Consider the following 12016-nt stretch of genomic DNA (forward strand, 5'->3'; position numbering starts at 1 on the left):
TGAGGTCCAGTTCCTATGTTAAGAGTTCAGGGACTTGTTTCACTTTGTGAAATCTAGAAAGTCTGCTTGTAATAATGTTGGAAGTTTTAAGCATATTTGACCATCTGCTTTTCTCAAAACACTGGTACTGCTGGAGGATATTTCTAGTGACTTTGTGGGATGGAAGGGGTGTGCACACATGACAGTGTGTGGGAAAACAGGGGTGAGTTTGGTGTGCTGGAATGGGCAGTAGTCTGTTTTGAGTAAAGCAAAGCTCTAAGAAACAGCCTTACAAACTTGAAGCCTCATGAAATAAGCAGTATCACGTCTTAGTTTGGTTTTTTATCTTCACATTTTCTAAGTTAGTATTTCTTTATAATATTATTTTAAATGGTGGATTTAAAATGCTTCCTTAGTATACTGCATTTAATAACATTTTTTTTCTTTTTGAAATTGTCTTGTTTTTTTAGGTGCGGTTTATCACCAAAATATGGCATCCTAATATTAGCTCAGTCACTGGGGCCATTTGTTTGGATATTCTGAAAGATCAATGGTAAGATTCCATATGGATTTAAATGTGCAAAATCATGTGCCCTGGTGCCCTGACTAGGAGGCAGCAGTTCATGCTGCTTTTCACTTTGTTTCACAATTATAAATTGAGATGTCCTTAAGGCATACAGTATTTCAGTATAGTGTTCTAAGGTGCAAGTATGCAAATGAAATGATTATGTGATCATTTTGGAAAGCACCAAGTAGATCCTATGTACACAGAGAGTTCTTTCAAACATTTTTGCACTAGGATTAATGTTTTATTTTTGACATTTTGGATGTCTTTGTAGAAGTTAATTTTCTTATTGACTTAGTTCTTTTCCATTAACAAATGCTACCTATTGCCTCTTGAATTTTGTCCTTTCAGCCTTCTGAGGTGTAGGCAGAAAAACACCAAGTGCTTATCCTCATTCTGATTCTTGACTTCTGTTTCCAAATAAAACTTAGTTCTGATGGAACAAAAATTAGGTATGAAGTGAGTATGGGATTATAAAAGGTAGCAGGTCAACAGTAGGAAAGGTAGAAGAGGCTGACTGTGCTGATTCTGTCTCTCAGTTATCACTGATAATATAGAAGATTTGCACCTCTGTAAACCATTTGCCGTTTAGTTTCTGATCAGTTGCTGACTTTGATCACTTAATGCTACGAAAAAAACTTTAATAGCCAGAATCTGTGAAATAGACTTGTAAGTGTCCAAACTAACAGCTGCACTCCTTGTTTGTTTGTTTTCCAAAGTAATACATTTCCTGTGGTTTGAAGATCATATGCACCAGTTGTATGATAGAATGATAACCAAGATGATGTTATTTGTGTTAGGTGTTTTCCTCCATGTCTACCTCAGAAGAATAGGACTGTAATTTCCTAGCACATCATATCAGTAACTAATCCATACAAACTTCAAATGCTTGTAAAGTCCGTAAGTTTGTGAAGACTTCTGTTGGCTAAGCAGATATTTGAATTTGAAACAGAAACTTCAGAGCAGAACTCATGAGTTGAGGTCTTGCAGGTGATGCATCCAGTGTACAAATCATCTGGCACAGGACAGTGTCAGCTACTGAAATGACATCAGAATAATCATAAACTGTTGACTTTCTCATTTGTAGAACGGCATGTTGTGGTTTTTTACTGTCTTGGAGCACTTGATGTTCTTTCAGCAGTGGAATCTTTCAACATACATGCCATGGTACATGGTATCATTTTTCTTATCAGTAAAACCAGTACACTTTGCATTTAATTGTCTTAACACCCTGTAATTTTACTGGAGATGAATGACTCTTTAACTGTGCAAGTACAGTTTTATGTGCTTTTGGTTTCTTAATCAAAACCATTGAGATTTGAAAAGGAAGAACAGGAGAGGTGATTTGACCTTTGTTCTTGTAATATTTGAAAGTTTTGTCAACACAGATAACTTAATCTGTGTCTTCTTTCTACCTGATGAAAAAAACATTAATATCTTCCCTCACCAAGATGTATACAAAATAGGAGTATTGGAATAAGAACTTACCTTCTGTGTATTTAAATCGGCTGGCATGAGGAGCACCAATATTCTGCCAGTTATATAGTTTTAAGCTCTTCCTTTAAAACACTATCTTCATTTGGAAGCACTGAAGGAAAAATTTCATAGAACTTGGTGGTTATAAGGGGTGAGGCTTTCTATGTACTGTAATCAAATTATTCTTTTAATATTATTCTTAATGTAGTTGGCCCAGGGAGGGAGGTGACCAACACATGTCACCATATTTATATTTTCTGCATGTCTAGGTTGAAAAATGGCATGAATAAAATACCTTCATTAGGAATCAAACAACCAAAAAATCTAAGCAAACTCCCCCCCCCAAACTTAATAATCTAATATTTAATGGATTTCACCAGGTATTCAAAGGTAAACGGGACAAATGCAATTCTGAAATATTCTGGTGACTGTGTTCTAGAAAATATATTTAGTTCCACAGTTTCTCCTGTGAAATCTTTTAGCAATGAGATCTGTTTCTGAATTGCCACTTCATTGATTTGTAATACTCTTAACTGAATAATGCTCCTCTTGTTGCTGAGTTTAAATGTAAGTCTCAAATTCCGGTGCATATCTCTGCTTTTCAGTGAGGTCAGTGGCTGTTAAAGGACTGGAGAGTTTTGGTTTATGGGCCGAATTTCTGAAAGAGTTAATAAGCTGATAAAATATTAATTTATAGATGCTGAATATAAATACAAAGATTTTAATGTTTTTCTATAGTTTAAAAAAGTCCTTACCTACTCACCCATCCCATGATAATTATTTCGTATTCTAATGAGCATAGTTGAGATGATATTCTGTGTATTGGCAGGAGGTTTTATCAGTTTGCAAACTAATGTCTTTAAATTATTTTTAATGAGTTTAATGAAGTTTATTCTCCACATTGTTTGCTTGATGCTGAAATTCTCTGCAGCTGTGGATTTTCATCGTGTTTAGATTTTTAAGTACCTGTTAGGCCAGTTTGTCTGCAAAGAAACTACTACTGTATCTACTCTTTGCTGGTAGAATTAAAATGATTTTGTAAAAGCAGTACTGTTTATGCTTATCCAACATAATTTTTGTATGCAGTTTCACTTACTGTGGCCTATATCTATCTTCCAGGCTACTGCTCTGTCTCAAAGTTTTGTTCCTAAATATATAACATATCTAGTACTGTTCATTGACACCCGAGAACTAAATTACTTGAAAGCTGTTCTGCATAAATCCCTTGAGCAGTGGTAATTAAGTGAATGTGTTGTGGCTGTGTGTATGGCTACAAAAAAAACCTCTTGGCTTTTGTGGTTTTGACAATCAAAATAAAAATGAAAATGAATAATAATATTTTTTTCATAGTGGCTCTACTGGAGGATTCACCCTTCAGTTTTAGTTGAGATGCAGAAATCATTATAAGAGGTAATACAATTTTAATAGAAAAATAAGCAGCAGCCAGCTTGTAGTAATTATCTTCCTGGGCATCTGAAACTGCTAGGTTTTGTTCAGGGTGTTTGAGGAACACTGAACCTCCTTAAAGCTTTGAGGAAAAATGCAGAGAATATTAACGTTGTTTGAGGGAACTCTTCAGCAAGCAACCTGTTTTTCCCCTCTGTGCTATGTCAGAGCCCTTCTGTTATTCTCTTTTTTTTATTTTCTCTCATGGGCGTCCAGTCTTGTATTTGTGCTGTCAGTATGCAATGGGCTGCCACTCAAAGGCCTTATTCATTTCCTTCCAGATTCCATAAGCCTTTGGTACAAGGTCCCAGAGATTTTCTGCTGGATTAACAAGCTTAGTTATTTCACAAATGGAATAAATACTGCAGATGATTTAGAAAAAAATTGTTCCCTTTAGCTTGGTTATAGCTTGACAGAGCAGAGCAGCAGTCTGCTGGCTGCAGCTATTCCTGTTCTGCTGGGTTACCTCTCAGTCATGAGAGAGATTGTTTCCACAGAGGAATGTAAAGAACATAAGTAAAAACTTTCTAAATGGAAAATTACTTAGCCTTTAAAAATGAAGAAGAAAAATAAAACCTGCTAGTGTTTCATAATCCTCTTAGGACTCTCTCAGCTCATCAAAAGGTAAGAGAGTTCTTTCCTCGGGCATGCTGGGCACAGTTGGCTTGCTGTGCCTCCTAATGTTATCACTATATTCACCCAAACTAGAGGTGCTCTTTTTTAATGGAAATGCCCTCAGATATTACCTAAAAAAAGAGGAAAAAACTGTAAGTGAATAAAATACATATCAGCTTTCTTTGTTCCGATTCACTTCAGGTTTCGCTTGCAGTTTAGCAAATGCAATGCCGATAGAAAGCCTGGCTTTTGATTTGGATGTCCAGAGTTGAGGCTTTTAAAGGGAGGGACAGTGCTCCTCTGTGGTGAGCTCTCTGCAGCTCCCTGGTAGATGATCTTGTCCTTTCCTCCAATTTTGTAGATGGCAAATCTGCAAACTCCCATAATAGCTAAGCAACATTTTGGGATGGGAGTGGGAGTCAAGGATTATTGTAAACTTCAGGAGAAAACAGGAACCAGTAATGTCATGACACAAAGGCAATGTAATGTCATGTCCAAGGCAAATAGGAGGGTTTTTTACCTGTAAAACTCATGATATAAGGTGGCTGCTTGTTACTGATGATTGGTTAGGCTTCCATTGCAGTAGTGTACCCACTTAGAGAGTTGTAGTACAGGAAAGATGGGAACCATAGGAAAAGTCCAGAGTAAAGTAACATGAATGTTGGTCTAAGCAGATACGACGTACAGTGGAAGGTTGGAATGCCATCTCAGTGTGCAGAATATCCAGCATGGTGAAGCACTGAAATACAGTTTCCAAGAAACTTGTGAGGCTCCAGTTAAGAACAGATCAGACAGAAGTCTATCAGGAACAATACAAAACCTTGCCCTTGGCAAGGAGAAGGGGAAAAACTGAAGGAAAATACCAAGCTTGCAGTTAGCTTGTTACCAAAGGGTATTGCTTGACCCCTGTGAGATGTTGCACAAACATCCACACTTGGAAGTAAACTTCAAATGTAGGGAGAGTTGGAAATATCTAATTTTTTTTCAGGGTTCTGTTCTGGATAAATAAACCTTTGAAGTGCATTGGAAAATTCAGAGGACCTTTATCTTTCCACTGGAAGTTTGTTTTAAGGGAATACAGCTTTTTTTTTTCCCCCTGAAATTCTTCTCTAGCTTGTGAAGATGTCACATGGGGGTTGTGTGTGTGTGTATTGGGATCTTTAGTTTTGTGCCACTTATCAGCCTAGATTTTCTTCCAGAACTGGTGATGGAGATTATTTTTGGGTTTGGGTGATCAGAAAAAGGTCCTGCCTCACTAGTGTCTGTAAATATAGTTCTGGGCAGTCATCTCCATTCACTGAATTACCCCAAAAGAAGGTAATGGGAAGGAAGAGGAGCCTTTTAAGTACATAGGAAATGAGAATCTATTTTTAGCAGTCTGTTCAGTTCCTTCTGGGAATCTTAATTTATGTCTGAAAAATCAAGACTAAGCTATGTAGAAAATAACAAACCTTTTTTACTTTCTTTGATCAGGAAAGCTAATTGGTGTCCTAAAGGTAGAAGATTTTAGATGGTTATATGGTAGTTACACGAAATATGTCAGTGTTGCTTTGCCATTACTGACAAGCTTTAATTTCTTTTTTTGTTAAATACAAAGAGCAACTGAAGCTGTAACAAGGTTTTCTTGTATGATTTAAGAACACTTCTTCTTTCAACGTTTGCTTCCAATGAAAACTGTCTTATTATGCGTGAGATGTGAAAGCTGTTTTGAGACATGAGGCTTGAAAATAAGTTGTGAGCTACATTTTTAAACCTTTTTACATGTGTAGCTAAACCAGTCTTGTCTGAAACTTACTATTTTAAAGTTTGAGTTCCCTGAACATATAACCATCTGCGTATCCAACTGAATGAGTTGTTTATTTTAATTACTTATCTTGAAATTGGAATGTCAGATCAAGTCCTAGTATGCTTTGTATAAAAATCTACAAGCATAACAGATGAACAGAGACTGAAAGGGCCTGGCAGTCTTAAAAGCCAGAGACAGCTGGAGCCAGCTCAGAACTTGTGTTCTAGGTGTCCATGGCACTTTTGGTTCTTAGTGATGCCACCTGCTCCCCAAAGTATATTTTACACTCCTGGAAAGTAAATGAAAGTAAATTGCATGTAAAAGTGGCACAAGAGGCTGCAACCCTTTTTATGTCATTTTCTCTACATTTTCAGATGTCTCTAAAGTAGAAGGATTTCTGCAAAGGACAATTTTTTTTGGAGAAAGTAACTACAGTATTAGTTACAGTTGATAGCTATTTCATGTTAAGTCTGTCTTTAAAACTACACTAAATAGCATAATAAAATTACTTACGTGGGAAAAAAGACTTTAGGTTTTGTAGCATGTGTGGTGGATGTGATGGTTCCTGAAATTCACTGTATGAAAATAAAAGTGGTTAAGTCCATTTGAGCACAGTAAGGCCTGAAAGACTTAGTGGCACTTGAAGGCTGGAATAGTAAACATGTTGCATTACATTAATAGAAGCAGATAAGACTGTGAATTGTTGTCAGTGCATACAATAAATAGATCAATTTCAAGATAGTATAAACTAGTAGAGATCACAAACCACAGGAAACTATAAGAGTAAAATAGCAAAGGTACATGTAAAGCAAAAATATTTCTCTGCTCTTTCACTGAGGTCTTGGTGTGTGTGATTTAGGTGTGGACAAAGGAGACGGTTTGTACTCTAGACTAGCTAGGCTCATGCAACTGAGGACATGTTTCAGTAACTTGGTGTTCTTTATCTGATTAAATATAATCTCACCAGTTAATTCCAAGCTTTGTTTCTGATTTAAAGAAACATTGTTTGCCTTGGAGGAATCACTCATCTTGGAACCTGAAATACTTAAATTTAACTAGAAGGGAATCTGAAATTCTGAGGAAAAAAAGTTTAGTTACTAAGGAATAGATTGGGAAAAGGAGAATTATATATTGTGAAGGTTTTGTGATTTGTCAGAATTGAGATCTAAAAGCATGAGGGTTTTTTTAAGATTTAAGTCTACAAAATTCAGCTTGAGGGACTTCAAGCTGATACAGCAGTTGGAATGAGACAGTATGTGCTAATTAAAATCTATCATTTGGGATGTTTCTCACTTGTGTTTTGATGTAGAATACTGCACTGTGAAAGCTCAGAGATAATTATCGAGCTAAAAAATAAGTTACTGGGAAAAATCTTACAGAATTAGAAACAATTAGGGAAGAATGCCGTGTTTGAATGGTTAATGACATAGCAAGAAAGCTGTTAATGTAAGCATCTAGGAACAAAATATTTGGGTATCACAAATGTACCTCTGACATTTTACCAGCACCTCTTCTCTGTGCATCAATATGTGCTGCCCTAGTACCTCAGTACAGTGACTCACTACTGGAAAATACATAAATTTCTGGAATTGGAGCCTGGAAATAGACTTGCACACTGTTTTGCTTTGTAGCTGGACCCTCGCGTCAAACTGTCCCCCACCTACTCTAACAGATTCTCTACATTTACTTTCAGTCTTCTGAAAAGAAGAAACTGTTTTCTCTTGATCAGAAATTTAAGTTTGTCTGTAAGAAATTGGATGCCTGTGTTTCACAACTTTCCTCTGGCATTCAGGTGCCATAACCACTTCGCTCAAATCTAAGATGTCACATTTTCCCTACTCACCTTGCTACTAGTTCTTAAGCAGAGTAAGCAGTTTGGTGTTTTGGTTTGAACATCTGTCAGTGCCTTTGCTACCACAATTAAGAGTCCAGTTAACTCTTGAAATCAGTTGAAATACGGTTTCACAGTTCTGTGGGGTGCTTATTTGGTTTCCAGTGTATGCCAGCTGAAATGGTAGATCAGAGATGGTATTTATGATCAAAATCTAATTAACTGTATAAATGTCAAAACTTTCCAGACTTACAGTGTGTAAAACTTTCATACGATTACTTTGAGGGTTTATTGACTTCTGTGATCAAACTTGGTGTTCCCTTACTAAATTACTGACGTCTCTTATTCTAAATACACTTGGGGATGAAGGTAAATTATGAGAACCTAAAATCTTAGCAGTTCTGACTTAAAACTATGCTAATTGTTAAATTGTATTGAAAAATGTCTCGTTAAAACTGGTGCAGTGCAAAAGAGCTCTAATGCATAGAATTCCTTACCTGTTGCAAGTATCTAAAATGTAGGTCAGTGCTCCTGCACGGGGAGTGCCGGCAGAGGGAGCATCCCGGGCTGGCGGCTCAGCCCGCGGCAGGAGCGAGGTGCGGGTACGGGCAGGGGGGCAGCGCGGCACAGGCCGCTTGGGTGCTGGGATTTGTGTCTCAGATTAAATGAATTACCTTAAGTGGGCTTGGCGAAATGTCCGTGTCAAGGACCCTGCTTTCCAAAAGCTCAAGAAAGCATTCTTAATAGGAAAGGCCACATTTAAAACCCTATTTAAATATAGAGAGACAACGGTATTCTAATAACTATAAGCTGCAGCAGTTTAAAATTATGATTCTTGGACTTACAAGCTGTACATGAACTCATATCTTCTATGATACTGCTACAGCCACAAAGATGAGTGCAGGCATATGATTTGGTAAAATATTTTTTGAATTTTCAATTTTAGGGCGGCAGCAATGACTCTAAGAACAGTGTTGTTATCACTGCAAGCATTGTTGGCAGCTGCAGAACCAGATGATCCACAAGATGCAGTAGTGGCAAACCAGGTAAGATAATCAGTTAACCGTAATTTTGTGACATTTCTGTAACCTTTGCTGACTCAGGTTAGGCCCCAAACCTTATGGGAGATAAAGATTTTAAACAGTTTATTGGAAAATAACCATATAGTAAGTGTGAGTTGCTATTGCTACAGTGTTTTGTGCTCTTTACTCTTTGGACTCCAGAGTAAGTAGCGGTTACTTTACAGTGTCAGGAGTTTTATTGTGTTAGCTTTATCCCTTATTTATATCACCTTGTGAGAAATGTCAGGAGATAAAAGCATAGTAAAATGAATTCCAGGATAACTCACCTTTTAAAATCTAACACTTCCAGTATAAGAAAAGCAATACTGTGTTGGTTTAAAAGGAGTTTTTTAACTTGATGGTGTTCATTGGATTTAACTTGGTAGGTAGTTCCTCTTCCAGATTAATATTCATTTGTTGAGCACTGTATTTTTTAATGTCAAAATTTTATGAATAGTGCCTTGGGGTAACTTGGGATAACTGTTTTAATCACTGTTTGGATTGGTATCAGTAAAATTGTATAATCAACAGGACTTACTAGTTTTCAGTCAGTAGTGATAACTTACAATACCAATAAATAAAATATCAGTTGGATGTTATGCCATACCAGGACTGGCATGGTTCTGTTTAAAGTGTAGATGAAAGATAGAAAGTCATTCCATAGCTTCATAGTCTGACGATGCTCAACAAAGCCCCGGGTATGTGTGAGGTTTCCTTTTTACTCTGGGGAGAGAGGCAGCCTCGCTTCCCACTGACTGGCAGTAAGGGTGTATTGCAGGAACTGAGGAACAAAGCAAGGTGATGCTGGAGAACCTTCTATCTCATCTACATCTCTGTAAATCAGGACCCACTGGGATAGGGTGACTAAGTGTGCCCTCCTTACCTGTAAAAATAGGCAGTTTCTCAGATCTGTCAGGGTTGGAAGGGAAACACGGAGATCAGAGGTAGCCCACTGCACTGCTGGGTGGGGGAGAGTTGTTTGCTAGCACTGTGCTCAGTAGTAGGTACAGAAAGCTTATTTGTGTGGTTCTGCACTAAGGCTGCTCTCATCAAATGTCCCTGAATGGTTCTGTCAGGCTGAATTACTCTGCCCAGGGAGAAGTGTTGCCAAGGCCAGCAAGGCCACCAGGCATGTCCCTGTAGTGGCTTTTCTTGCCAGATGTGTGCCCTTGCTGTCACACCCTCTCTTCATTAAACAAAAACACTTTTTTTTTTTTTTTTTTTGTTTTAAAGAACAAAACAGTGTTTCCTGTTCTGGCCCTGATGGTAGGCTTTTGTGTGGGAATCCTAACAGTCTTGTAGAAGCACTTGAGCTGGAAAGAATATTTTCTCAGGCAAAAAACTTCATGAAACTTTGTAGTTTCCAAAGAGCAGTTTTCCTGCCCCTCAGCTGCTTGTGGGGATGTGTCCAGTGGGACTGTGGCATGGCTGATGTGGGGAGAATTCAGTTTATCCTGTTCCTGCAAATACCTGCACGAAAACTACATTGGGGTTTGGCCTTGAGTTAGAGGCATGTGATGTAATGAGAAAGTGATTATAATGGTTTTGAGAGGTGTGGTAGTAAACTCCCACTTCCTTCATGTGTTTTATTTGGTGTTGGGGTCTCTTGCTTTGAGGTTGATTGCTTTTCCCAAAACAAAAATTCACAAGGAAATAATTATCCTCTACACTCATTAAGTTAATTTACTAAACGATGTGTTGTCCAGGTAAATGGCACCATTCTGCAAGCTCTTGAGCTGAATCCCAGGAAGGACTGCTTGAATAACAGCAGCATTTTCAGACACCAGCTGTCTGCTGTCAAAACTACCTCAACTAGCTGCTGGGTTTTTTTCAGTGCAGCAACATTAACTGCCTCAGATTCCTGATACAGAGACATCAGCAAAAGTTGCCTTTAGGCTTTCCTCAATTCAGTGAGAAGCTAGATTATTTATAGATACCTGAGTAAAGGAATTCTATTAATAGCACACTGAAAGCTAGTTCTGAATAAAATGCAGTTATGACTAATCCCTTGCACTTCAGCTAGTTGCTTTCTAGGTTTGGCAGTGTTCTCAAAAATTTTTTTAAAAAAAATTAATTGGGGGAAGATCCCTTAAGAGCAGAAAAATATAGTACTTCATGATGCTACTGATGCTTAACTTAATCCTTCCTCTTTTCTAGCCATTTCCACAAAAGAAATTTATTATGGACCATTGTATTTATAATAGTGAGTTATTTCCAACAACAGATTGCCTCCCGTGTTTGTTTTAATGCCATTAATAACCAGATAGTAAATATCCAAATTACATCATGTGGATCAGAACTAAAGGAGGCACACAGAGTGGTGTAGTTCGTGTGTTTCTGTAGGAGAGGCAAAATGAAATGCACAGCATTGGACCATGCTTTATAGATTTAAGGACATTTTCATATAAGAATGAAATGCTTAAGAATTATAGTCAGCCATGTTTCTGTCCTTAAAATGCATCTAAATATTTGAAGAATATATTTCCTATTATCTTGTCTTATTCTTTAGCTAAAATTTATTAAATATCTAAGATGGGGCTACCTTTTTTTTTTTTTTTTTCAAGTGATGATTTCAAGGAAGAGTTCTTTTAAGACAAAAACTTGATATTGCATACAAAGGTTGCTAAAATAGGAAACTCATTTAACTCATTTAACTTTTCTGAGTACAGTTTATGACAGATGACTCACTTTCTTGGGTTTTGAGTTCTTGGCACATGGAGAAAGTTCTCTGTGATATGGTCCGTTTAGTTGTCTGTTAGGAAACTTGTTAGTCACAAGATTGGTGCAAAATAACATACAGGCTGGCTTGATTTTTTTCTGGTAAATAATAGCTTGCCTGAAGAGTTGCAGCTCCCTGGTTTTGCTCACCTGTTTTTCAGTCCTTCTTTTGTCACCTGTGTGATCCAAATCCTTATTCTTGGGAAGAAGCTTGGTAGTAGAATGTTAGTCCTGACTAAAAACTGCAGACCTACTTTCAGTGCATAAAACCAGATGTATTTTTAAGTGATCAGAGAAATGCATTAGAGTAGTAAGCAGTACCCATGTTCAGGAGATTGTTAACATAGGGATAATTTGTGCTTTGCCACACTGAATATAAATTTTCAGTAGCTGTGCTAAATATAGATCCTTTACTTTTGATCACTGCAGTTGAGAGCAGTACCTGGTTGTACACGTGAAATACCCAGAGTGCATCATTTAACCTGAAGGCAAACTCATTGTATCAAATGCTTGGATGGGTTTACTCTGTGTGTAATCCT

General features: G+C 37.4%; 1 protein-coding gene across 2 annotated transcripts in view; it reads left to right on the forward strand.

Annotated features, from left to right (window-relative positions):
- UBE2K (ubiquitin conjugating enzyme E2 K) overlaps window positions 1–12016 on the forward strand; it is a 43148-nt gene that overhangs the window by 24189 nt on the left and 6943 nt on the right. For both annotated transcript variants that reach the window (XM_050337586.1, XM_050337587.1), the window contains 2 exons: window positions 450–532; window positions 8645–8744. In XM_050337586.1, coding sequence (XP_050193543.1) covers window positions 450–532; window positions 8645–8744 — 183 coding nt within the window. The remainder of the gene's footprint in view (window positions 1–449; window positions 533–8644; window positions 8745–12016) is intronic.

This window comes from Myiozetetes cayanensis, unplaced genomic scaffold (assembly GCF_022539395.1).
Source record: "Myiozetetes cayanensis isolate MyiCay16 unplaced genomic scaffold, myiCay2020 scf7, whole genome shotgun sequence".
NCBI lineage: Eukaryota > Metazoa > Chordata > Aves > Passeriformes > Tyrannidae > Myiozetetes > Myiozetetes cayanensis.